At 39.1% G+C, this 27,597-nt stretch overlaps 1 protein-coding gene across 3 annotated transcripts in view; it reads right to left on the bottom strand.

Annotated features, from left to right (window-relative positions):
* Nucleotides 1–370: 370 nt before the first annotated feature.
* The window catches only part of ADGRG4 (adhesion G protein-coupled receptor G4), a 31,551-nt gene continuing 4,324 nt past the window's right edge, over nucleotides 371–27,597 (bottom strand). For 2 of the 3 annotated variants that reach the window (XM_068697054.1, XM_068697055.1), the window contains exons 4-25: nucleotides 25,454–26,068; nucleotides 20,197–20,280; nucleotides 19,642–19,736; nucleotides 19,264–19,316; nucleotides 18,474–18,513; nucleotides 17,945–17,964; nucleotides 15,922–16,070; nucleotides 14,883–15,015; nucleotides 14,245–14,363; nucleotides 12,999–13,209; nucleotides 12,268–12,433; nucleotides 11,997–12,146; nucleotides 11,010–11,132; nucleotides 9,231–9,276; nucleotides 8,265–8,368; nucleotides 6,708–6,829; nucleotides 5,627–5,895; nucleotides 4,316–4,409; nucleotides 2,865–3,154; nucleotides 2,208–2,309; nucleotides 1,232–1,384; nucleotides 371–580 (exon numbers count right to left, since the gene is read on the bottom strand). In XM_068697054.1, the coding sequence (XP_068553155.1) occupies nucleotides 453–580; nucleotides 1,232–1,384; nucleotides 2,208–2,309; nucleotides 2,865–3,154; nucleotides 4,316–4,409; nucleotides 5,627–5,895; nucleotides 6,708–6,829; nucleotides 8,265–8,368; nucleotides 9,231–9,276; nucleotides 11,010–11,132; nucleotides 11,997–12,146; nucleotides 12,268–12,433; nucleotides 12,999–13,209; nucleotides 14,245–14,363; nucleotides 14,883–15,015; nucleotides 15,922–16,070; nucleotides 17,945–17,964; nucleotides 18,474–18,513; nucleotides 19,264–19,316; nucleotides 19,642–19,736; nucleotides 20,197–20,280; nucleotides 25,454–26,068 (3,266 nt within the window). In that variant the 3' untranslated portion in view covers nucleotides 371–452. Of the gene's footprint in view, nucleotides 581–1,231; nucleotides 1,385–2,207; nucleotides 2,310–2,864; nucleotides 3,155–4,315; nucleotides 4,410–5,626; nucleotides 5,896–6,707; nucleotides 6,830–8,264; nucleotides 8,369–9,230; nucleotides 9,277–11,009; nucleotides 11,133–11,996; nucleotides 12,147–12,267; nucleotides 12,434–12,998; nucleotides 13,210–14,244; nucleotides 14,364–14,882; nucleotides 15,016–15,921; nucleotides 16,071–17,944; nucleotides 17,965–18,473; nucleotides 18,514–19,263; nucleotides 19,317–19,641; nucleotides 19,737–20,196; nucleotides 20,281–21,835; nucleotides 21,885–25,453; nucleotides 26,069–27,597 lie in introns of those variants that run through there. The other variant, XM_068697056.1, reaches the window with a different exon arrangement.

Below are 27,597 nucleotides of genomic sequence, written 5' to 3'. Positions count from 1 at the left end.
GCCAATACATATGAAAACAAAAACATACAATTGACAGGAACATCTTGGAAAGCTGAGTCCAATTTGTGTAAGTTGGTCAGAGTCCATTTTAAAAAACAAGGAAACATGGTCATTGAGGAACCTAGACATCTATGCCAGAGATAGCCAGCTAACAGGCTCAAAAATATGACTGAGGACAGACTGTGAGAAGTGAAATGACAAGGAAGAGAAAGTTTCCAGTCATTGTTTAATATGACAGCTAATCTAAGAAATGCAGGGGGACCATAGTCTTAAGTGGTCAGTAGTGTCATGCCACTGAAGCCTAGGTAGTTGAATCATGAGAAAGTTTAGCTCTATAACTGTGTGCAGAGTGATAATTGTACATTAAAAGTAATTATTTAGATCAAAGTTTATTTCTACATGCCACAAAAAAACAACCATCATTAGAGAATCAGAAGAAAACAAATATAATATCAATGAAAAAATCTTGCTGTCTGTGGATAGTGCAGCTTCTTATCCATGGATGATATTCTTTGTGAATAAGGATGTTTGGCCTCATTATCTTCTGGAGTTATAGTAGTTGGGTTGTAATGAAGTTCAGCTAGGGAAAATAATGGGGGAAAATTTTCAGTGATGCTAATTTGTTTTTACTTATTTAGAAAGAAACATGACTATGCACAACTCAACAAATACAGCTATGCTTTAACTTCTTCGTGAAACTAACAGAAATCTGCATATTTCCAAAATCAGCTAGGAATGTTTGGTGCTTAGGTCAGAAGTCCTATAAAATAATTCTGTTTTCAGAATGCATCTCTGCAAAAATTTCTCCATCTTGAAAGGCAAAATATTCTGCTGGGATTCTTCTGAACTAAACAGGCTCACAGCAGGTCTTGTTCAGTTTCCTGTAATCCCCCAAATTTTGGGGAATGCATGAGATAGAATAGACTACAGTACTCCCTAACTGGAAGCAGGTGCCATGAGAATGACAGCCAGCTGGCACAGGGTAGAACATTTCTTAGGTGCCTAGGATGGAAGCTAAGCTGAGAGTTCCCCTCCTTTTGGAAAAAAGCCATACCAGGATCTTAAGGGTTTTCTTACTTTCCTTCATATAGCAAAAGCCATCTGTAACGCAGCCATTAACCCCAAACTGAAGTCTGGCATAGACAAAGCAGTGAAAGCTTTCCTATATATTTTCGTTGGTTGGAATTTGACAGTCACCATATGGACCTTAGCATTTAGTCTATTTTCTTACCTATCCTAAAATTCATATCCGGAGAAGTCCTAGAGAGGCAATCTGAGCCACTTGAAGTTGAGCTTGTTCCATTGGAATTTAGATTCCACAAAGTTGGGGAAGGGTGTCGGTGGTTTAAATTCCTTGGTGTAGATGCACTTGATCCAATCCAGTCTGAAATCAGAGAGCAGAAGGCACAGGAATAAAATTGTGTATGGGAAATTCCTCCTGGTGTGTCACATTTCAAACTACCAAAGACCAGGGAGGAGAAAGTTCCGAGCTTGTTTCTTGTACCTGCCCTGAAGCACTGGTCTCTGTGTGGCATAACACACAATTCCTGATGTTAAGTTTTACACTAGCTATGTCACACTTGTGCAGGTAAGGCTGGATACCAGCAATTCAGCTTCTATTTCCCCTTTAGGGATCAAGTCCAGTAATACTCATTTAGATAAGGCCATGCCAAAGAAGTCAGGAGATACACAGGCAGAGGAATGGCAGTCTTACCCTTATTGTATCATACAGTACAGAGCTGGCTGATGCTCAAGGGAAAGTACACCATGTGCTGTTTAGAGCATTCTTGCTGAATTCCCCCAGCACAAATGGAAAGCTACATATTCCTCAGCAGCACACAGTGCACAGGACTGTATACACAATGCTCATGACACAGTACATTTGTGTTAATACAGGATAAGTTTCTGAATCTCAACTTTGTGAAAATTGGAAATCCACCAAACACACAGCTCACACACTGGAACAATGAACAGCACATATAGAATTGGTGACCAAGTTGCAATCTGTTTCAGAAAGCTACATTTTTCACTGCATACTGACACCTCATGATCATATCATATAAGCAGTTAAAGGAAGAGGAAAAAGTCCAAAAAAAACATCCAATGGAATGCAGAAATAATAGAAAACTAATAAGAAGAACACCATACTTCCTAAAGTAGAACAAATGTGACACAAGCCAAGCTAAACAAAACCCCTTAATGCTTACCAGAATAATTCTTCCGATTAAATCTCCTCCAACAAAAGTGCACCTGGCACTGCTTCATTACATCATCCTTCATTAGGCAATGAAACACAAAAATAAAGAATCCTAAAGAAGTAAGAAGAAAAAAATCACACTGTTGAAGTTGATTCTCCAACCTTCTGTCCCTTTTCTGATGTTTTTGTATGCCACCAGGTAACAGTAAGTTATGTATAGGCAGAGAGGTGGCCTCGGGGCCAGTATCGTGTTGGTCCAGAATTACACTTGAAAGTCATTTGTACATATGAAAGGGTAATGGAGAGAGCTGCCTGCACATTTGGTACAAGAATAATCTCAAAATCACTGAAGATTCTCAGCAACCATTTTTATTCCCAGATGAAAAAGACTGTATCAGCTCCTGAAAAGATGCACTTATTGGGACCCATGTTTCTGAAGCAAGAATTTGTGTCTTTAACAGGAATATCTATCACAGCATTGCTATCTAAACAATACTGTCATTTCACTTCAACAGAGCTTTCCTACTGAAATAGCTAAACAATATAGCACAAAAGCTATATGAACTCTCTGCTTCCCCCATACTTGAATTATATAATACTACAAATGCATTTCTGTTCCACAGTCCTAAACTGTAGCATTTATACCCAGACTCCATTCAGAAATTACCTTGCAAGCTGTTAAATATGCTGAAGAGATACAAGAAAAATATTCTTACTGCTCCCCAGGCAAAGAAGGCAAAGCCCCAAGTTAAGCCCAAAAGGAACATCAAACTGAAGGCACTTTTGACATCCTGGAGAAAAACATGCTTCCAGAATCTGTGTCTCTTTTGTGTCCTTGATGTCACAGAGTGGACTTGAAGGAGAACTGTGATAAACATGGCTGTATTCATCAAAAATGCTAACAAGATATAGGCCACAACGGAGATGTAAAATACTGTGTTATCTTGAATCCAGCAACTGCAAGAAAAGGAAGCATGCATTTGATAATGAATTCTGCAGACAGTGAAGCTAGTGAAGCCTGGTTTCCAAAATAATCCTCATGTATGGTTCTCTGATACCTAGCAATGAGCATTCCTTAACACCCATTACTTTCCCCCAGTAAGGACATTCAGAGAATCTCTCTAATTGGTTGCCTTTTTCATGGATGTTATAGAAATTTAATATCTTGGAGAATTTAATATTTTCCAAATTCAGATAAACTTGATAAATGTTTCATAAATTAATAATGTGCACACAAAAAGATACACTGCCTTAGGAAAACCAAGTTAAATATGACTTAATTAGGAGTTTAGAAAGACAAGCATTGGCTAGCTTTTCGTTGTACAGCAGTTACTGAGTTTTGCTGACTTTTTTGCTAAAGACTGGTAACAGTCTTCTCTCTGAGGTGTTATGGGTCTGTGTTGTCCCTCTGATGGTACAGTATTCAAATATTCCAGGTAATCTTCACCAAGTGATCAGATTGTGCTCAACAGAAAGCAGGAAAAAATAATTAAGCAGACGCACTCTATGTTATAAAACCCTTTTAAAGGATGAAAGAAATTTCCAGTGTTTTCCCACTGGAAAAGAGAGGAGGTTGTGATGATTAAAATAAAAGAATTTGAAATCATGAAAGGTTTCTTAAAGATGAAAGAGACAGTGATGTGAACTGACATAAAAATAGATAAATAAATAAAATAAAATAATAATTAAGCAAATGTGAAAAATACTAGAGCAATTATTCTGCCTTTAGGGTTTACCAGAAATCTAGAACATTCAGGAGCAGATACAAATGTCACAACAAACTGAGTAACTGTCATGTAAAGGAAGAGAGATTTTCTAGAGAGAAAAAGTGTAGCTATACAAGTTGGGCATAAAACTGGAAGAATCCCTTCCTGTTCTCAATTCCAGTTCACTCAAGTGAAAGTTACTCCATATATTAGCCACATAGTCCAAAAAGATCCACTCAACCAGAACCACCAAAAGGAGAGGGTTAAGATGGCGGAGAAAAGACAAAAGCAAGAGAGCAGTTGTAGCCTTTTTTCTAGGTTATTTCTAGGTCTATAGGTTATTTTCTAGGCTATTTCTTCAATCTTTAAGATACTTTGAAAACCATCAAAACGATTGCAATATTATACTTACAAATTGCTGAACGGATTGTTCTCAGACTGTGATCCACCACCATAGAAGTCTTTATTTATAATGAGTACAATAATAATTACAATAGCTGGTATTCCTAAAGTGAAAAGAAAGAGAAAAGGAAATATTTCAATTAAAAAAAAAAAAAAAAAAGAATATGGGAAGATGTCAGATAATTTCTGGTGAGTAATTACCACACACATGTACATCTTGGGATCAAACTGTACTCCTAAAGCTCCTTCTGAAATGAGTGTAATTAAATGTGTGGCATAGCAGGATTAATCTCCTTATTTATGTAAATTACAAATGAGTAGGCATAAAATATCTGTGTTTGCAAAATGTTTGTGAATGTTCAAACATCTCCAGAAGGGATCCAATCTGGTAAAATAAAACCAACTGATTATTACAAAAAAGCAGAGTGTTAAAAGATACGCAGACCACAGCATTTTGCATTAAGATCTGACAGAGACAGACATTTTCCAGCCAGTGTTTGATCAGTCTTTTCTTCCATTCACTTCCTATTTGCCACTTTTCTTTCAGTTCTGGCTCTTCTGTTCAGAATAAATTCTGCCACCAGTCCCATTACGTATGGCTCCCCCTGAGAACAATTATGTGCAATATTAAATCTGAGGATAGAGATGATTATATGCTGCACACTGTTCAAAAACATAAAAAATGTTTTAAAACATTTGGCTAATGGCTACCCAAACAATGTGGGTCAAATTCTGCTCTAGGTCACTGCCTCTGATAACACCTTTTCTAATAACTGAGCCAGCATACTGGGTCCTTTTCATCATGTTTCTCCCTAACAAGTCTCTTGACGCCAAGTGCTTAGAGGAAAGGTGAATCAGTGAAGTCCCCATGAATGAAAGCCAAATCCATCCCCTGCAGGGGAATTATGCATAGATACCAGCTAAGAACACTAGGCCTGGTGAGGGAGATCAGAATTACCTCTGTGCATCACCAACACAGGGACACAGGCTGTGGTCAGCTCATACTTCCTCAGGCACATGCACTGATATTAACTGGCATGATAAATCACTCCTGTACAGATCAGGATCAGTAGGGAAGGCATTTCTTTACATTAACTTTTGGCCCTCCTTGCATATAACTGTGCAACACGTACTTTCTGCTACTGTCTCCTTGAGCAGGAGAAACTTAAGATGAACCTGCCCGGGGGAAGAATACATCCTTAAGGCTTAGGGCAAGCACCACATTGCTACTAGCTCAGTGTCCTAACTTACTTTTGCAAACATGCCCCTGTCTTAGAAAATGTAACAAGCATGGAAGTTGAAAAGAAATTCACTTACTTACCCCATCCAGCAATGCAGCATTTTAGGATGTACTTTGGGATGTAAATATTGAAAACTTTAACAAGAGACAAGTAAAAGTGAACAGACTCCAGGCACATCCATGTAAAAGCTGCAAGCAGGAAATAGTGAAGGAGCGCAGCTACGGTGATACAGAGACCTGGCTGGTTGAATGAGGACAGCCAGGGATTGACCAGGAAGACCAAGTTCAACATCAGCAGTGTGGCACAAAGATTTAGCAGGATTTTTGCAGGATTGTCTCTCCGCAGCTTTCTAAATGGAAGTGGAAAGTTAGAAGGTTATGATTGCACAAATTCTGCTGGGTACATTCTATAATACCAGGTAACATAAATGTGTGTTCGACACATTATAAACTGGCTTCCTGCAGTGTAATTTGTATCTACATTAACATTTTGAATCAAAACATTTGGTTATTTTTGAAGCACAACTTTTAGTCTGAAAAAAAAAGAGCTTCTATATACATGAAAGACCTACCAGGCTATTCACACTCAGTAGAAGAGATATTTAACTTAATTTTTATTTTTACTACTACTGCATGAAATGTTAATTGTTTTTGCAATATTACTGTCTTAGAAAAACACCTACAGCTGCCTAAGGCTAGAGCCCCATTGTTCCAGGAGCTACTTGTGCATAAAGTTTGAAACAAAACCTATCCAAAAGGACAAAACACCAAAACAACCAACAGAAAGGGAACAGAAATATAATCTTTTCTATTTTACTGTTAGTGTCATCTAATGTACCGTCTATCTATAGAGAATATTCCAGTTTCTTGACATGATATCTTACCCATATCCACAAAATACCCATTTAGGAAATTACAAAAATTTAGGAACACAGAAGTTGTTGAACAGTTCAGACTAGTGCATGTCTCAAAGTATAAGGATTTTAATCCTTCCTGTTTCACCACAGTCAGAGGTCAAAATAAAACAGTACTTATACTTTCAGATCTCACTCTTGCCTCCTGAGCATCACATTAACAAATATTACCGAACATTCTGCTAGTTACAGAAAAATCATTATTGCTCAAACAATAAAGATGACACAAGACAAAGGATAAGACTTACTCAAAGGCTAGATATGTCACCATTGTTATACCCAAAAAAAGGGAAGAAGCACCACATCCTGCATAGCTTATCAGAGTTAATACACGATCATTTTTGGCATCTATCTCTGTCCGGGATAAGTCCTGTGGTACAAGATAAAGAATCACAGTTGTTTGCCAGATAAAGAAAATTGCTTTCCATATTTTCACATGGATAAGAAAATAAACTTATACTCTGCCTACTGCTACTTTAAGAGGGTTTCCATTAATATTTTTACGTGTTTCTTATTGTATAGCCTTACCAAATATCCACACTAGTATGGTCAGCTCCTATATTCAGTATTTAAAATATCTAATACTTAGTTGTGAAGCTAGAAAAGCTGTACTTCAGAAGCCAGAAATTCAGAATTCCAGTATCTCACCAACATTGTTCAACTGGGAGCTTGCTTTGTAGGAGAAGCTCTGGTTTGCTTCACTGGCAGTTGCCATGCTGGGAAACTGCATAAACTTGCTAAATGTCTTGGAGTGTAGGAGGACTCTCCACATCCAGAAAGCATCACCCTGCAAAAGTCATCTGGGAGGCTGGGTCTTGCTTCTCCCAGCTGTTGCCAGGAGCGATATTGATGTGATTTTTGACGTTTCCTGCTACAGTTTCTCTCCTCTTTGGTGAAACTTTGAGCTTCAAACAAGTAACCTAAATACCTGGTGTATGATAGACTTAGTGCCGTTAAATACTTGTATCCATGCTTATTGCTTAAATGTAAGTGAAAAAGAGGCGAGTTCTTAAAATCAGACTGATTTCTGTTTGCTTGAATAGCAGCTTCAGCAAGTTGTCTAAAATCTGTAACATCTAAATTTCCTCTTGCAGAAGTCACATTTTTAAAGCCTAGAGAGGGCTTTCGTGCCTCTTCTTGAGCAGGGCAATGCTGACCTCTAGGGGAGGCTGGGCAAGCATCTGACAGGGAAGGGACAGGACAGCCTTTATCCGGTAGGTTGGGTTCTACGGACATGAAACAATTCTCAACTATTTACTCAGTTTGCTTTGAACTTTCCTATTCCTATGCATTTGTTGCAATCCATTCTCAGGCAGCCATCTCTGCACTCTCATTTTTTGACATCTGACTTTCAGAGGCAGTTTTCTGTGTATTAAAATATTGCCTTTCCTGCCAAGAGATGATTGTTAATGATATCTCCCATATTTATATTAAATTTACCTTCCTGAGGGAGTGTAGACAAAGCTACAGAAAGGATGTAATATCATTAGTTGCCAACTGGTAGGTAATAAATTTAACACAGTATTTCCAATGCAGCAAATAAGGCATTAATATGTATTCAGTTACATTTGCAAAGAAGTACAAAACACATCCATAAAATGATTTTGTCTTGAAGCGAGTGACATTTAGAGGACTTTATGCCATAAAAATTATTACAACTGTTTTGTTTTTTGTTATCAATTTTGGCAAAATTGCAGATAACTAACAGCTAGTATAGATATGAATCTCCCATCTCTCCCCAAAATTAGTGATGACTTTGTCTAGTGCCACGGGACTTTTTTGGAGATGATTCATGGAATACTTACCAGCAAGACTCCAAAATGGGTAAGATGGTTACAAAAACAGATTGTGTAATTCATATCTGTATATTCCATTTCACACCCTGATGTATTCCAACCACCCAGTCCATCTGTGTAATATAGAAAAAGAGATTTTTAAGTAGAGTTAGTCATGCTCAGTCATTTATAGCTCTGCAGCATGCAGAATGTGTGAAGATGAGCTCAAGTTAGTACAGATTGCAGGGTCATTTAGCAGCACACAAGTGACATTTCACACAGGAACACATCTTACATATTTGCCTGAGAATCTCAAAACTTGGATGAAAGCCTCTGGTGGAATGAAGAAATATTTAAAGTCATTTACATGCCTGCACACAGAGAAAGCAAGAAGGTAAGTCCATTTGACTAGATTGTACTGCAGGGTATGGAAATATAGAAGGCAAGATATTTATAGGGCATAGAAATTGTTTAGACAGCATGTAGCATTGAAAAAGCCACATCTTCCCTAGTAACATTAAATTTATGACCCTATTTATGTGGCATGCATGGCATATTCAGAATCTAAACTTCTGTTAAATAAATAAATAAAATCTAATGCTAATAATTGGGAATCCTCCCCCACATGAGCTGTTAACCCAATACATGGTTATCTTTCTGTGTCTGTTTACTCTCAGAGCCATATCCAAGGCTCGACCACAGCAAAGCCCCAAATGACTTCCCTGAAGTGACTGTGAGAAGTCATCTGATGTTTCCTAGCACTTTTGTTTTTTTCTTAGAGTAACTCTTCTTATCTGTGTGGATGCACCGTTGTACAATGCCAGACACATTACCACTAGCAGTAATGTCAATTGTTGAGGTATCAGTGCCAGTGGAAAGGAGCAAAACAGAAGGGGCCACATCGAAGAGCACAGACTCAAAGTCTCAAACGCCACGTCAAGGAGCCAAAGGCTCTGGTGACACAGCAAGTGTGACAGCTCTGTACACAGCACTTACTGTTCTTCTGAAAATCCCAAAAGGCACAGTGCACTGCTGCATTACCCTGAAAGCAGAGAAAAAAGAGGCTGTGACATTTATTCAGTACATCTGTGCATCGTCCGCACTTGCAGACAGTGCATTTTGCTTGTAATCTGGATTTATAACAATGGCACTTTGATTTATTTTCCCCTGCACTGCTTGACAAGAAAGCCCACTGAGGAATTAGGAGAGTTTGGTCTCTGATCAGTAGCACAGTAGTGCCTCAGAGGGTTTGTAGGTTACTGAAAATGCTGCGGTTCAGCAGCAGTGAGACAGCTGGTCCCTGGAAAGCAGCTGGAATATGGTGCACTCATCCATGGCACTGAAAACCAGCAGAGGGTCCCCATTTTTGCCTTCCCCATTACTAAGTGAAATCACAGCAGTCAGTGATTTTCCTGGTTTTACCAGTCTTTCTGCACCTTTCATTGTCTGTTTAGGCATAAAAGCTGACAAGTTGTCCCATTTAGATTGTTTCCTATGTCTGACCTCTTTGGCTTCTTGTGGTATCTGAGGTGTCATGCCTAATTACTGGTGCAATTCAGAAGTTATGACTAAGACCTAGAATAAAAACCTGAGATTTTACATGATAAAAAATAACAACAATAGTAATAACCTCAAGATAAGAAAACCTTTATTTCACAATTTCAGTGTTTCTGCTTTCTCTCTGAAATCAGTCAGGAAAGAGACCTAAGAGAAAATAAAGCTTGCCTGTAGGTCACAAGCAGATAAACAAATTTAAACGGATATTTAATGCACTGTTTGCTCTTGGGGACATTCTATTTTATTACTCATAATGTTGCAGCAAACTTTCCCAAAGCACAGATTCCTTTTCCTTTATTATGAATAAAGTTTGGTAAGGCACAGAGTTTACAGGAAGCCACCCTAACAGATAAGCTGTTAAGACTTGTGATCTGTAGACTGCCAAATATAATTAGGAAGAGAGCCAAAGATGTAGGTTAGGATGATAGCTCATTAAATATTTAATTAGGATATTTTTAAAAGGTCAAGAAAAAAATCTGAGAGGTGCCAGATGGCCTGGTGGAGTAAAAATGACAGAAGAGAGGATATCTGGATGAAATTTTTGTTTTCTAGAACTGTATGTAAAGAGCATATTGCCAAAAAAGCAGCATTTTCAAGCTGTCATTAACTTGAACTTTAATCAAATTCATCTTATTGAGTAATTTTGTTCTGCCCTCAGTTTGCAATGTGTTTGTGTGGAGACTGAACCATAAACATTTGCAACACCAAAATGCTAAGGAGGAACTCATTCAACAAGTTGGACCCATGCCCACTAAAAAGCAATTTAAGATAGATTTTTATTTTTGAAACATCATTTTGAAAGAAAACAAAGCAAAGTAATTTTGAAAACATCTATGCAATGTTTTTGAATTTTTTGAAATTTGCCCCTCCTGGTGACTAAAACAATTGGCTGAAATAGGAGCAACCACATTTCAGTCAAACCCAAGCTGCCATTTTTCAGCAAATAAATTATTCCTTGAAAAGAATTGCTCAGATAAAACAAGAAAAACGTCCCTTGCTTCTCGCATGGATTTAGCATGGAGACACAAGCTTTACTAACCTGCAAGAATGAAATAAGCCACTGAGATTTGTGAGGATTGTCAATCTTTTAGTTGATAGATGTTGGAGAGGTCAGTCAGCAAAAATTTTAAACTTATCTGACTAGTTGCCAGTTTATTTTAAGGATAAGTGAAATAGTTTCTATTTCAACAACTCTCTGATTAAATGAACATATCCTACCGTATTTTGGTCTATGTGCTGAAGAGTTATATTCACAGGTTCATTAAGGTTCTGAATCAGTGAATTTTCAATGCTGGCACTCACAACATAAGTGTTCAGCCTCTCCTTCTGTAAACTGTCATCCTGCAGTGGAAAAATGCATACATGCAAACAATTCCAAGTCATTTAAGTTACCAGCAATCGTGCCCTTTACTGTTTCCATTTTTTTAAACTGTCTTTCTTGGAAATTGTGATCAGCTAAACACCATGGGATGCCTGATATACTTTAGCTACTTTCTACTTAATTGGAAAATGTAGTTAGTAGCAAATTCAGGGAGAGTCTCCACATCAGCAGAAGCAGAACACAGTTTCAGATGCATCAGCTGGATTCAGAAAGCTGCATAGCCATTTCAGTACATCAAAACATTCAGTTGTACATCATTTAGCTCATTAGACAGTAGACACGATTGTGAATGCTTCTTCTGTGTGAAAAGCATTGCTCAGCATAACATATGTTTCATCATACCAAAAGAAACGTCTTCCTTTTTAGATTACATTCATGCCCCAGAGTTAGGAAAACACAGCAAATATTAGAACATTCCTAAATGCTGCATATTACTACTGCTATTATTTTGATGGAGAAAGAAATCCTGAAATTATTTTCATGACATTTGATGTGTACCATATCTGTTTTTTAAGCAAGAGTTTACTATTACCTAGAGGAAGATTAGGGTATGTTCTTTTCCTACAGAACAAAAGTATTGGAATAACATCAGCTACAGAAAATGAAGAAAACACCTACGGTCTCCAGACACCTCTTAGAGCATTGTCACAACTGAGAAGGTTTTGCTGCTTGGACGTATTTTCCCTGCACATTTCTCAGTGCTCCATTAGTCTGATGCTAAAGTGCCTAAAACAGATTACACTGTTGGGATTTTTCTTTTGTACACATTAAGGACAGCTGAACCAATTGCTACCATGTTAGCATTTGTTAGAAATCACAGTTACCACAAAAAGTGAAGTTGTGCCAAAAAAATTAAACTGGATCTTTGGATGCTTTTCTGGGTCAGAGTACTTGTCCCCTAAGAATGTCTTCAGTGATTTTGGCAAAAACACTGAGGCCAATGCCTTTTTGAAGGAGTTTTCTTGAACATCGATCTGCAGGAAAGAAATGACATACTCAGAGCTGCCTTCCTCTAGTCAAATACACAACAGTACAAAACAGCAACAGGAATTGCCTTGTTTAGTCAGTAGTCCATGAGCTGACGCTTATTCTCACCTTGAGATCCACTCCTTGGTCATATGAGGTGATACCAAAGGCCAGCCCTTCAAATACACTGGGATCTGGACGCATCACCAGCAAAGCCAAGGACGTGGTTATGACTGATGCATTTCTTTCTGTGTAAGCCATCTTATAGCCTATCTTCTCAGTTGTCTCCAGGATACTTTATCAGGAGCAACAGCAAGAAAAAAAAAAATAAATAAAAAAAGACATCTCTTGAAATATTATCCTAGTTTTATAATACCCAGTCAGGAGACAATCAGATAAAAACCTCTGCTCTGGTGTATGATCACAAAGAGCGCTCACTAGAGCAGGATGGAACCAACTCAGGACAGGTAGCATTTTGTTTGGCACAGGGTCAGTTGACTGCAAGCAAATGAGTTATCATAGAATCATCCAGGCTGTGTCACGCGTGTCTCCATGCTGACCTGTAAAGACCTCCTCTGAGATGAGGTGCCAGCTAGTCAGTCTCCCTGATCTGCCTGCAGCATGAGATCTCACATACAACAACTCTGTGATGAGGACTTCTACAGAACTGGTTCTGGTAAAAGCACCTTGGACAACACATAGAAAACAATTTCTATCCCTAGGAACCACAAAAATATCAAAGATCCAAGTATGGAAAATTGCTAACTCTTGTGGTAATTGTTTAACAGACAAAAAGCATGAATTTCCCCATGTTTCCACTTTAGATTATGAAGCTGCTTATGTGCAGTGACATTACTTACATATTGGTCATTTTTCTAATGTTCTTATCTTCTGTTTCTTGAAGTAAAATATAGTTCAATATAGTCAATACATCCTCTGCAAGTGTCACACTTATATCTTCTAAATTCACAACATCAGAAATTTTATCTGCAATGGTTTCTAATTCTTTCATATCCAGTGTTGCATCCAGCAAGAGATCTAAAATATGCTGTACAACATCTTGTGCATTCTCTGAAAAAAAAAAAAAAAAGAAACAGATGATTTATGCAGCACAGCCATACTACAAGTCTCCACATTAAAGCAGGAGGGCAGTGTGCTTTTCCTCTGTTTCCATATGGTCATAATGCTTCTGGCCTATTACAAAATTATGACCCAAAAATACGTCAATATGCCCTCCACATGAAACCGTCAAAAACTTCAAAGCAAAATCTAGATGTCTCAGGTTATATTTTAAAGGGGGAAAACAATGTAGTTTTCATAAGAATATTATCACCTGCTTTTGGGTAATAAAGATTATCTGTAAATACTATTTAGTTTTAACTTTGATCGTGTTTACAAGCATTTGTGAGCTCAAAATTAAACAAGACTCTCCCTCAACCCAAATACTGCTAACTGGTATAGCAGCAAAATCAAATTATGAATGGTATAGTTCGAAAAATGAGTATTTGCCATTCATTATATCATCATTCTTCTGTAAATTTTTCCTAGAAAGAGAGCATTACCCCTGGGAATCAGAGAGACTATGCAACTGCAGATATCTTTCAATGATCTATTTATTGATGCCACTGCTGCGTAGGTGGATAAACTATGGTATTGGTTTTGTACATCATTCAAAAAGCTTGCATAGTTTGGCACAGTTTTAAAAAGAAATATAACTAGGTGGTAATGGTCACCTTGTATATCACATGAATTAGTGCATACACTTTCAAATTCCATGTGCTAATTTGTGTTTATTTGCATGCGGTCTACAGAACATGAAGTCCTTTGACATGGTAACAGGGAATGTATAGGCAGGCAAAACCTGTCATATTATTCTCTTGTTACTTATTTAGTTCTAAATCTAAATGTCTTCAGAGTAATAGCTAGAGAATTTTGAAGCAAATGTGAAATTCATTTACATTAAAAGCATTTTAGGATGACCAAGTGAGTAGGTTGCACGTAACACAACCTTGTAACTTCAGTTTTTCAGACATCCAACATACACATTATCTAAATATAAGCATTCTACTTTGATTCACTGTGTCACTGAAATATCTGGTAGCTTACCGTCTGTTATAGTGATATCATGAAGATCTAAGATATTATTTGGAAGTTCTTCCAGTAATTTACATTCAGTCGTATTGGGTTTTTCCCAAAAAGCTTGCTCAAGATCAATGTTAATTCCACTGAAACATGAAAACACTGCACATTAAGTTACATGAAAAAATATGCGTTTTTTTATGTTCCCTATATTTAAGTACCTAAAAATGTTATTAATTGGCCCAATTTTGAAAACTGACTTGTAAGTGAGACCTGACTTAGCAGTCATTTAGCACAGTAGGAGCAGGGCCCAAATGCCAGAGCAATTTGAAATGCTCCTAGAGATAGTGACATTCTGCCATTGGAGGGCAATGTGCCATGAATGGAAGGCACAAATGCTACAGTGCATCTGTTTCCTCTCCCTGCTAAAGCAGAAAGTCAGCTTCCTACTATGCTGGCTTGCACTTGCTGCAGGTGATGGAAATGATGCAATACTCCCTTTTCCTGCATCCTACACTGGACTGGCCCTGTATACTTTCCATTTTCCTTGGCATGTCACTGTCATGTGCCATTACAGATGACCATCTGGACTCTCATCACAGGAAGCCTTGCACACCCTCCCATTTGCCCTGCAAGAGCCAAAATGAGATGATCTCGTCACTCACCAACTCCTTTGCGCAGACTCCTGAGGGTTTTTGTTGCAGCTGACCTCAGCTTTGGTAGCTGGACTTGTTAGCGGCCAGGAATAATTACCCTTGTATTTTGTCTGTGAAAAGCTCTCTGGACAGTCCATTAGTACTGAGGAAGAAATAGAAAAAGCTCTTTTAAAAAGGTTCATTACTCAGAAAGAAGAATTCCTTGGCACCCAGGGACCAGCTGTCCAGTTTTGGACTTCAACTCCTTCTGAGATTGAGCTGTAATTTTTTACTTCTTTTGTAAGCTGGATGGGATTGTTTTAACAAGTTTACTGGCTGAAATAAAACATTTTGCCTAAATATTTTGCCTGTTCTTCTGAGGCCTTTTTCTTTTTTGTTTGACAAGGTCAGTTCTCAGGTGAAATGCTACCTTCCCAACATCATCAACTGTAATTTAATGACAGTACATCCTGCAGTCTTCTCTAATCTATCTGAAGCTACTTTCACACTACCTCTCATTATCCCATCAATGTCTTTTCCTTCAGGCTTGCACTTTTATGCTTGACCTTTTGTAAGTCTTAGGTACAAAATATGTTTTTGAATTTCAGGTACAGTCTGTTAACCCTTATCTCTGCCTTATTGTAAGGACTGATAAAGATTGTAATCAAACCAAAGAGATTACTTACAATTTGAGGCTTGATCCAATAAACATTAGCATTAAAAGAGTGCATGCAGTGGGTTTGGTTTCAGTGTTTGGCTCATGTCTCCCTCAATAGCCAGAACCTGGGGCACCGCCTATGAGCAGGGGCTCCCAGATATGCAGCCATATCAGTCTGCCCTTGCCTTCATTGCAAAGGTGCTCACACCTGCCTCGGTACCAGGAGTCATGGTTTAGCCTACCTTGTCATTGCATTGCATTCTATAGCTTGTCTATCAGATAAGGTCAGTTTGGATACTTGCAGGGACGTTTTCTAGCTCTAACATCTCCACAAAGTTTCAGTTTGATAAAACACTTGCAGCTAGAGTTACAAAGCATATGATTTCCATCGAGGTTTTAATGAAGTATTACCTATTGGCCTGACAGCCACATCTTCAGGTCTCACATATAATGATAACAGTCCATCTTCATAAGTGTCATTCAATAAGAGCTTTATCTTGAGAATCAGCACTTCTTGTGTTTCAAGTGACATGGCCTTTATAATGGCCTTACAGACATAGCTAGAAATATAGCACAAAATAAACAAAGCTACCATAGCAGTAATTTTCACAGTTATACCTTATAATTTTACTGGCTATAAAATTAAAGAATAATACAGAAAATTATATTGAATTGAATCATTGATGTATTTTGTTCACTATAAGTGCTGTCCTCCAGCAAACATCACCAAATGCCACTTCTTATGTACATTAGTACCTTATCACTTGAAATGCTTTACAAAGTACAAATTACTGGGAATGCAGGTACAAGAATCTATTTATAGTTTCACAGTAAATACCTCAAAAAGTTTCCTAATCATGTTATCTTGGCAAAGAAAAATCTCTGTGACAAGTAAGCATTTTTCAACCAAGTTTTAATGTTCAGAGTGAGCTAGTCATAAAACAATGAGGTATTTTTGTACCCCTGTGTCCAAACAGAAGTGGCAGACTCCAAGGCTCCCTGAAAAAACAGAGATTTAACTAACTGTTGTCAGTGTCTCCATTAGTTTCCATCTTTTTCTCCTTGTAACGGCCAAGTATGTTTGCTGATTCAAGCATATTTGGAAAGACTGTCTCTCTCTTTTGAGTGGCTTCAGACATGGCTGTCGTGGTTTAACCCGGCCGGCAGCTAAACACCACGCAGCCGTTCGCTCACCCTCCCCCCTCCCTCTCTGGGACGGGGGAGAGAAATGGAAAGTGAAGCCCGTGAGTTGAGATAAAGACAGTTTAATAAGACAGGAAAATAATAATAACAAAATAATAATAAAATAATAATAACAATAATAATACAATGGTGATAATAGGAAAGTAATAATAGTATGTACAAACAAGTGATGCACAATGCAATTGCTCACCACTCGCTGACCGATGCCCAGCCTAACCCCGAGCAGTCCGGCCCCCTCCCCCCGGCTAGCCACCCCTATATATTGTTTAGCATGACGTCAGATGGTATGGAATACCCCTTTGGCTAGTTTGGGTCACCTGTCCTGGGTCTGTCCCCTCCCAGCTCTTACTGCACCCCCAGCCTGCCCGTTGGCAGGACAGAGCAAAAGGCTGAGATGTCCTTGGCTTAGTATAAGCACTGCTCTGCAACAATTAAAGCATCGGGGTGTTATCAGCACTCTTCTCATCCTAAGCCAAAACACAGCATTCCACCAGCTACTAGGAAGAAAATTAATTCTGTGCTAACTGAAACCAGGACAATGGCAGAAAGAACAAACAAGTTTCAAGCTCTCAGTTGTGGGTGGATTACCTCAATAGACCTCTAAGTTAACTGAGGGCTAACCTATGAGACTTTCTTAGGAGTGGGATGTTTCAAGTGTTTCCAACTCACTCCTGTTTCTACTTGGTTGTTCCCCACTCAGCATGGCCTTTGGGGTAACCATTTACAACCCTTTGAAGGTGATGGGAACTCAGTTCCCTCTGCTCTTCTGGCCTGAGGTCAGAAGGCAATTAGGATTTCCTCCAGAAGAGGTGCAGGATTCATCCTGGCAGACTTCTTGGGCACTGTCCAGCAATGCAGTCTTCCACTCACTGTTCTGGCCTCAGTGAAGGACACTGCTCACAGCCAACTCTAATAGCGCAGCACAAACCTCCCAGCTTGCCATGGAATCAGTTCAAGACTTCCCAGATATGGGGTATGAGAGGGAAACCTTGGATGCTCAAATACATTTCCCCAAGTCAAGCAGTACTGTGAATCTGACTCCACACGTGTTTTTCTGTTTTAGACAGCTAAAGGTTCCCACTTAAAAAAAACTAAAACTGAAACTAAAATAGCCAAGAAGGGGTATAATGTTTTCTCACCCTGTTTATGAGCAGGCTCATAGCAGGAGGCAGAATTTTCTTATTAAATTAGTATGAACTATGAAAATCCAGTTCATAACCATGTGTCTTACCTTTGTGATATCTGCTTTGCCTTCATATTCAGTTTTCATAGGACACAAAAAGTTAGAAGCTGGTTAGAATCAACAGTAGAAACTCCGTGTGTTCATTAAAATAGAGCCATATTGGTTTAAACGTTATTAGAACCTTATTATCTAGAGTAGCCTTCATTTCACAGTACTTTTGGATGTAAATCAAGAAAAAATAGAACGTCACAGTGCGTGGATGCTAATTCATACAGAAAGCAGATTAAATCTGTATCTTGCAGTGTGCAGTAAGCTTGCTCATCAGAAGGCTATTCCAAGGTAGACTGCTTGAAAATAATGGTGAACACATCCTGCTTTCCTTGGTCTTACGAAGACCATTTCAATATTTATTGAGACACAGTGATTCTCCTGCCCAATTACTTACATGGGATACATTATATTTAATACTTTCTATGTAACACAATAGTATCAGCATTTAGACCATACAACTACTATATCCTCTGTAAAAAGATAAGAGAAAGTAAATTTTAATATTAGAAAATAACAAGTTACATACTTGAGTCATCTTAGAGACACTGCTTTGTGAAGAATTAGCCCTGCAAGCAAACCAGAATAAAATAATTAGTTGATATTAAGCATATGGATATAACATGTTCCATTATGCTATCACCTAAAAATATCTTTTGGTTTGGAAGGTACATAATTGGAGTCCTGGGCAAAATGCCTTTGTTTCTGAGCAGGGTTTTGGAACTGTACTGTACTTTCATTAGACCCTGCCATGATAAGAACCAGTATGTGCCTACTTATCCAACCTGGACAGCCCATACGGGTCTGTGATGCTTGCTCTATGGATGGATGTGACCCTCAACTTCTCTTGCACTCACATACTACCATTGAAACAGGGGTTCAGCAGTACTAATGTGAATTCTGCAGATGCTAGCACTCTGCCCTCCTTTCTGTCTCCCACAAATACCAATTTCTACACACTTTGAATTGCCATGATGGCACACAAGATACATCAGCCCACATGACTCATTGCTCACATACCACAGAGGCAGTAAAGGCTTCATCTTTATCATGAGCCAATTTATATGGCTAAAGATGAATTCTTAGTTTGGCAGCAGATACTTGCCTTGCATTAGGCAGGATATATATTTTCAGGTGAAGTGAGCCTCATAAACAAAATGTGGGTGCTACAAATGATCACAGTTGTATAGATCTGGGGGACTGATTTACACCACTGTCACAGGACTGGTCATATGTTATATGGGTATTTGGAACATGGCTGCTATTTCTCTCAAAGGACGTAGTGTCAACGTGACATCACTATACAGCAAGAGGCTTACCTGACTTTAAGGTTCGTCACAACAAATTCTCCTCCAATGAATATGATATTAAACTGGAAAGAAAATGATAAAATTTTTATTAACTTGTTTATCAGTGTTATATCTAAACCTGCTTGTAAATTTAAATTGTCATCAAAATTCTACATTCCAATGAAAAGGGCTAAAAATATTTGCAGAATGTCAACACTTTTCCCTTCTTTCTGAATTTAATTTTATCCTGTTAAAAATGCGTTGGATAACATGATTATGAAACGCCACGATATTGTTACATGGATACTTATTTTTGTGTTCTTCCATAAATTTGCATTCTGTACCAGCTGTCCTCATCATCTGATACTTTCTAGAAATAAAAGAGAACAAGAAAAGAAAGCTACTCACCCAGTTTTCTATAAGCTTCCTTGCATCATAGTAATCAGGAGCTCTCTCAGTTTTGTAGAAAAGATAAAAGTTCATGTCAACGTTATAGAAGCTGACTGTAATAAGACAACAGAAGTGAGATGAACCCTATAGTTTGCACAGAAGGATACCTGCACTGTCCCTCCCTTTAGCCATGGCTATGCTTTCCATTCCCAAATTCATGAAGATTCTTTAGGAAATTCTACCCTCCAAGAGTCTAACTCTAGATTACTAGTGTGTTGTTAGAAATTTAAGGACTCTGTGGGCCCAAAGTCATAGCCAAGTTATCACAATTTAACAAGCAAAGGCACTTCAGCTGAGCTGATTTTAATACTTGAGGGTGCACTAGCTTTGCTTTTACCACATGCTAAGAATGCATAAGAAGAGATAGAAAGATTTGCTGACATACAACACCTTGCCAAGCAGCAATAGCTTAAACATGAGACCAAGTCTTAAACTGTCATGTGCATGGTGTCAGCCAGTGTCAGTGATGACCAGGTCAGCATTTAAAACAGTCTTGTTTAGGAAAGTACTTACGTGCAATGGTAACATTGGCACTATTGGTTGGAGATAATGGTGGCAACGTAGGAGCCGTTGTTGATGATGCTTCACTTGAACCAGCTGAAAAAAATTTTGAAAGGCCTAAGAATCCACAATGGCACAAAGAGCAAGAATTAACATAGTTCATAGGAGGGAGACAGTCCTTGGGCAAAGGTCATTGTCACAAACTGTTGTTATTCTGCGGACCTCTGAGGTGTAAAGCAAAGGCAAAGGGGGAAAATACATCTGTGCATGGTTTTGTTTTGTTTTTAATTTCTCCACTGTTTATGTTGAAGAGCAGCTCTCTTGCTGTTCCCTTCTTGTTTGAATAGTCTGTGCTGTTCTTCAGGAAAACCCATGTGCCAAACACAGAATGCTAAAGGGTTAACATAAAGTAATGAAATTGAAACAGACATTGACATTCATGGACTTTTATTTAATGATAACCTGGCATAAGGATTCCCATTATAAATGCCAGCCATCCTGCCTGTATATTTTCAAAGTAAAGAATTCTGAGAATTTGTTCTTAGCTAATTTTCCTTGAAGTGAATCACCTTGTCAAACCAGATAGGATTTTTGCATTTCACATGCAATCTGCCACATCATCAGACAGACAGGGACAAAATGGGTGATGTTTGCTCACACGTACTACAGAAAATTGCAATGAACCGAATCACCGTGTAACATTACAGGCCTCAGTGATGAAAGAAAGGCGTGATCACAACATTTTGCTCTAGAGATACAGTTTCCTTGCTATGCTGGTGATTTGTGTTTTTTCTTCATTCACATGACTGTCAGAGACATGACAATATAGTTCTGACTAAGAGAAATAAACTTAACACATGAATACAAAGCCAAATATGTATGAATAAGGAGTGCTTGGAAATAAGTAGCATAAGGCTATGCTTCATCAAACATTGTTTTCTCTAATGGAGTTCAAGGTAAGAATCACCCCTGCTTAAAAAAATAACAGCCCATCTCTGACCTAGTTAAATCAAGAGCAACACATCCATGGACAATAACAGAAACAGAGGCTGTTAAGAGCTTGAAGTAATAGTCTACTGGTTTTATCCTAAATAGCTCAAATTATTTTTTGAAGTTGAAAAGACACCTGAAGCCAAAACACCCTACTGAGCAGACACAATACACAAGCTATCTTCTCCCATGGTCCTTAACCCATTGGAAATAGGAGAATTAGTTCACTCTTCTGCTTCACTCTTCCAGCAAAATGCAAGTAACTCCAGGACCAAGCTGTCACATTGCCATTTCAAATCAGCAGCTTGCAGTCAGTCAGACACCTAATCCGAAATAATGGTTATCTGCTGATTCTTGATTTGGAAAAGATCTGCAGGCTTGAGTCATTGAGCTGCAAGACAGACCTAGATATTCAACATACAGACCTCCTACCGATATCCACTAACACTGTTTGCATACATATGCAGCAAACAAGAAACCAGAAATTAAACAAAACAAACAAAAAAACAGAGGAAACAGAAAGCAATTCTTTAAAGAAAACACAAGGACCTGAAACTGGAGACCTGTGCTTTATCCTCCAGCACCCATGCACACCAACCACTCCCTATTCTCACAGCACTCACTCCTGTGAGAGCACAGAGTAAAACTGCAGGTACCTGACCTGTGGGGCTGTGGAGGGCCTGGGACCCATGCATCCCATGTGACTCTAATCCCAGGGTTTAAACTTCTAGTGGAAACCTATATGCCTTCCTGTGACGTGAAGCTGCAGATGTGGGCTCCCTGAGCCCCAGTACGACACTACAAATAATTTGTCCCTGACTTCAAGCTGTCAGAAACAGTGGAAAAAAATGAGTGTCTTGCTATAAGAATTCCTGGCAGATAGGAAGTGTGATGAGAATGCAGAAGGGATGGTGCTGTGTAGACATGCCCTATCCTTGGAAAAAAATCTTTTTTCTTTCCTTATAGGAATACAGACACAATATTAAGCTATGATTTATCAAGTCATAAGCCAAACTATTTGTAAACCTGAGGTTCAGCATAACCTCCTGACTCTCACAGTGCTGTAGATTCTCTCCAGACAGGAGCCTGCATAGAGCTGTGTGATTGCAGGCTCTGTTCTGTTTTCCAAAACCATTGCCTTAGGGGTGATGTATGATATCACTCAGTGTCAGTCAGGATGAATCAGAAAAAATCTGCTGGGGAAAAAAAAATTTAAAAAAATACAGAAATGGCCAAACAAAACCCAAATCCATTTTAATCAGGACTCATAAAGCAGTTTTAATCTCCTAACAAATGAAGCATAATTACAACTTCACAGATTCAAATTTCTTTCTTTCTCTCTTTCTCATTATCACCTGAAGAAAAAAAATCTGTTTATTCTCACATGTCAAGGATCATTACCAGCAGGCAGGTGTGGGACTAGCCACCTGCATCCTGTAACTTCATTTGCTTTCATTAACATGTATGTAATTCCCTTCACGAACTAAGGGCTAAGAAGTGATGACAGATGAGATTTAAAGCTAGAAAAAGAGTGTACCACCACCACTCTTGAAGTTCCGGTTCTGGATTTTTATTTGATAATGTAATAAATGGTTTATTTGGTATCCTACAAATATACTTTGTTTCCAGTAAAAGAAGCAGTAAAAATTAGATCAATGTATAAGCAAACTATAATAAACATAATTTTGTATTACTAGCAGTAATTTTCATACTTTGTATATTAATTCTTCTCCCAGATTATTTAAAATTAAGAAGAAAATTAGAAATCAGTGTGTGGGTGAGGTAGGGGGAGGAAAAGATGAAGACTGAGTCAGAGAATAAGAACGCACACTATTACTTCTACGCTTTTAGCAAATGCCCAGCTGAGCTGGAGAAGTAAAGGATCATCTTCAAGAACTCCGGGGGGGGGGGAGGGAAAAAAAAAGGAAGAAAATAACTTTACTCCTTGTACCAAGTAAAGCCAATGCAATTGCTACAATAATTATATCACTTAAAGTCAACACACCCTTTCAAGGCTGTTTCCTTCTATATTTGTATGAACAGTTTCATTCATTTTGCCTAAATGTGCCTTGTCTTTCCAAAATTAATGTAGGATTCCCAAAACAGAGCAGGCTGCACAGGTTCTCAGCACAACTGCATGAACTGTCTATTGTTAAATCAAATCAAGCCCTGACAACTAAAGCAATTCGCAGGTATACAGAGTATATAAATATGAGGGAGAAAAACAAAACCCAAAAAACTTCACAGCTAGTAATTGTCATAGGACATAACTATTTGAGTCAGTAGTTATGGTCCCATATGGACAAACTAGATCCAAGTGCAGCTTCCCCTGTAAGACTGAAATCTTGGTATGTATTTTATCACACAGGACTGTTTGTACTACTCACTGATATCTCTGTCTATTATATCGCCAGTTTGTCTCTGTGAAACAGCTAGCTCATGAATTTCAGCTAATTAAAGTAAGCAGTAGATTTATAGTGGAAGCAAAGGTCTTGCCAAGAGCTGACACAAGACTGATTCTCATACACTACTGAATGTTATGAACACCTTTACAACTGGGACTTTATGATAGTCATCTAACTTTTGCTCCTTGGAAAACGCCAGATTCTAGCATCCCTTGTCCCCATGTGAAACACCTACCCAGAGGCACATGGCACCATAGGCAAGACTAGCCTCGGTGCCTTTTAGATTTCCTCTTGCTGATAACCTCTGAACACTTGGACCAACATTTTCCAGACTGAATGTGCCACTCAGGCTGCATTGGAGAATCCTAACTGGAGGAAATCACTTGGTTCTTGGGAGTACTTTAGAGGAAAACAATGCTCCGTTCACTGAAAGCCTCTCTCCAATATATCTGGTCTCACTAAAAATCTGCTCAAATTCATCCAAGTTACTGTTTTGAACAATCGAAGTCCAGGAACACTGAGGGGAGCCTTTGATTTTAGGTGCTACACTTCTTGAAGTTTTTATCAGCAAACATGACTAAGCCTCTCACAGCTCCTTGCCAAATCAAGCACACACCTTTCTCACAGTGCAAATGGGCCCAAGGGCAAAGGCAACAGTGGTGTTAATTGGAAAAGGGAAATGTACCGAGCATTCCTTCTCCCTCATGGCCCCGCAGCCAGTGACATGAGTGAGGAAATAGCTCAGGCAACAGGCAGTGCAGAAACAGGACCTCCTGGATAAAGGCAATGGGGCGAGGAGCCAAGAGACAGATGGGAAGGTTGTGATTTACAGCAGTTGTTATTTGTGCCTCTTTTCTTCGCTGCAGAGCAAAGGGGTGTGTAATGAGAGGTGGGGGAAATCCCTCTGAACAAATGTTTCAGAAGCAGTTGTTTGTTTCCTGTTCTACTCATTTCCTTGGGACCCAGTTTGATGTAACCTGGAGCAGGAGATGCAAAAGTGTACAGGGTGCTGAGGTGAAGTTTGCAGGTGCTGTGCTTGACAGAGAAGCACTCTCTGGTGGGAGGCTTCTCAGATTCTCAAACTGGGCACCAAAACTGAGCAATTACTTTTGACTGTGCCTCTGCACTCCCTGTGAAACCACCATCTTACAGAAAACTAGTAAAGATGCATATCCTGTTAGTGTTGAGCTCCTAAGTATCATGGCATATCATTAGCTTTGCGTAAATTAGTCAGTCACAAACTTTACGTAAATGAGTCAGTCAAGCAGTCAGTCTCAGACCTCTAGTTCAATCCTGTGTAATTTAATTGCTGTTTAGTACATACAGACATCAGGACTGAATGGTGAGATAACACCAAACGCTACCAAGAGTGTTTTTCAATGGAGCAATGCCCATCTAGGGCAGAGAACAGACAGAAGCCTTGTGGAAAAGTGATTGCTATCATCTAACTAATGGCTGTAGTTAAATATTATTAAACATATTGGAAGAAAGCTTCTGAGTTCAACCTCAGTGCCAGGCCAGCTGAGTAGCAGGTTGGTACCCCAGCAGAACAACAAACCACAAGAAGGTTCATCTAAATCATGCCACATGCCAGCATCCTCCAAGGGACTCTGGTGGCAGAGCCTGGCTCTGCCAGCTTTCCCCCATCCACAACCTCTATATCTGCTCCAAGAAGAGCCTGTGCGGTGTGAGTGAGGAAAGCCATACACGAGGCTAGCCCTGAGCACTCCTGGTCTCAGGCCCACAGCAGTAATGCAGGATATAAGACAACTCCTGCTTATTGTCCTGAGCAGTGGAGGGTTTCCCAGTCTCTGAATTGCACGATCCTCAGCAACACACAAGCCCCAAGGAAAGAAACTGTTGCAGAGACTCACCACAGCGCAGGCGATGGTCAGCAATTGGAAGAACACCGAAGTCCCAGTACTCTTTCTTCCAGCTGACAATATTGCCCTCAGCACAGGCCTGTAACTCTTCCTGATGCATCACAGTGTCCCACATTTGGAAGTAGTACAAGCTTCCAATGAAACTGTTGCTTACTTGTACAATAGATCCATCCTTTCTTTTATGCAGGTGACCCAGCACCAGACTTCCACTGGGTTTCAGGCACTTGGTGCTGTCTATGTCTTCTTTATATATGAGCTTACTATTACAGTAGACCTCCAGCAGTTGTTTTCTATTGTCCCATAAGAAGCACACGCTATACCACGTGAAAAGGGCTAAATCAATCCCAATGTTTCGACTGGTGCCAAAAAGATATATTCTCAACTGCTTGTTTTTTCCAGAGAGACCAAGCTCTAAGTCATTTATGTCAGTGGATGTGTTGTTAGTGTCATAGGAAAATGCTGCCCAAGAGCTTGTGTTAGCAGTCCGGTTTAGATCAACACACACAGTGAACTGACATAGCTTAGGAACACTGTGGTTGATCAGAAATGTGTACTTGTCATTCCTTCCCAGTAAATCCAGTCTTTTTCCATGCAGAGAACATGTTTCTGTAAGAAGAAAAAGCATCAGGAAAGAGGGTAATGAAGGAAAATGAAGTGTCACTTCAAAGAAAAAGCTGCAACATGACCTCATTCAGGTACTTCACTGAAAGTCAATTAAACAAAAAAAAATAAAAAAATTAAAAGTTTAATCTATTTCTGGTTTCTGCTGTTTTTGAAATTTAATTTTGAGAACACCCACACTACCAGTAAAGAGAAGATGAGTTTAATTCTCCAAAGGAAATGCTGAGGCCCTCAAGACCTACCAAATACAGAATTCAGGTCCGCATAGTCCAACAGCTGCATGGGTGTTCAATGTGAAGGCATTGGTCTGGCATGCTCCGGGAGAAGACCTGTTTGCATGTTTGGCTCCCAAGTGACATATCAGACCACTGACTTTTAGTCTTTATGTTAGGGTTTCTGCTAATAATAAAAATAATCAGAATGGTCCTTCTCTCAGGCTCTAGAAAGTTGGTCTGGACAGCTTTTTTCTTGCTTATTTTTTAATTATCTAGTTATATCTTTACAACCTACCCATACAGGTTTTGCTAAGAAAGGCCAGAACCTCCCTGAGTAACACCAGCCACAGCTCCCCACTCACAGAAAGAAACTTGTCTGCATGCGACCCCACTGCACCCGTAGTAATGCAGCTCTGCAGAGTAGCAGAGCAGCAGTTGTAACGGCCATAAAACAGCCACCTCAGATCAGGGATCAAAAGAATAAGGAGCCAGGCCTCATGGGCTGGCCCAAGAGAAGGGAATCATTATGGGATGTATGACTGGCAGAGCTGGCACCCATCCCACAACTGACCAGAGTACCATTGTACTCTACCGGAGACAGGCTGACAGATAGGTCTTTCAGGGGTCAGCCCTTCCAATATCTTACAGCAGACATATTAGGAGCCTCTAGCCAAAGCTGAGAGAAAGTGGGTACACTTGGCAAGATCTAAACATTAATGCAGTCTTTTTATTATGGGGGCTTTATCTGGAAAGAGCTGATTTTTTCCCCAACTGCACTGTGTGCTGGAAGTGACCCCAGTGCAACAGGGTGCATTTTAGAAACACAAATTATCTGTGTGTTCTGCATTATTCACAAGAAAAAAAAAAAAAAAAAAAAAAAAAAAAAACAGAACTAATTATTGGTCTTTGGAGATCTATGGTTGAGTGAGAGGGTGCTGAATGTGTGAAGCACAGCTTACCATGGTTGACTCAGCACCTGAATTATTATGGGGGAATTTGGTTCTGCCTGTAGCTTCATGTTTTTCCCAGAACACCAAGAAGCAACTAAATGCACAGTTCATATTTTACAGTGATCAAAGTAAAAAGAGAAAGAAAGAAAAAAAAAAAAAGACACGACACCCAGGAAGGAAACAGGTGAATAATGACAAAACTTCAAGGCTTTTTACCTCCAAACATGAACAACTCTTGTGATGCAACAGAAACTTGACATTTCACACCTTTTCATATTTTCTCATTTGCACTGACTCATCTGTGGCCCAGACTGAACCAGAAGAGGGTATTGTATCATGCCCAGACCTG

This window comes from Anas acuta, chromosome 13 (assembly GCF_963932015.1).
Source record: "Anas acuta chromosome 13, bAnaAcu1.1, whole genome shotgun sequence".
NCBI lineage: Eukaryota > Metazoa > Chordata > Aves > Anseriformes > Anatidae > Anas > Anas acuta.
The sequence above is the reverse complement of the archived record's forward strand: the minus strand, read 5'-3'. Positions and strand labels throughout refer to the sequence as shown.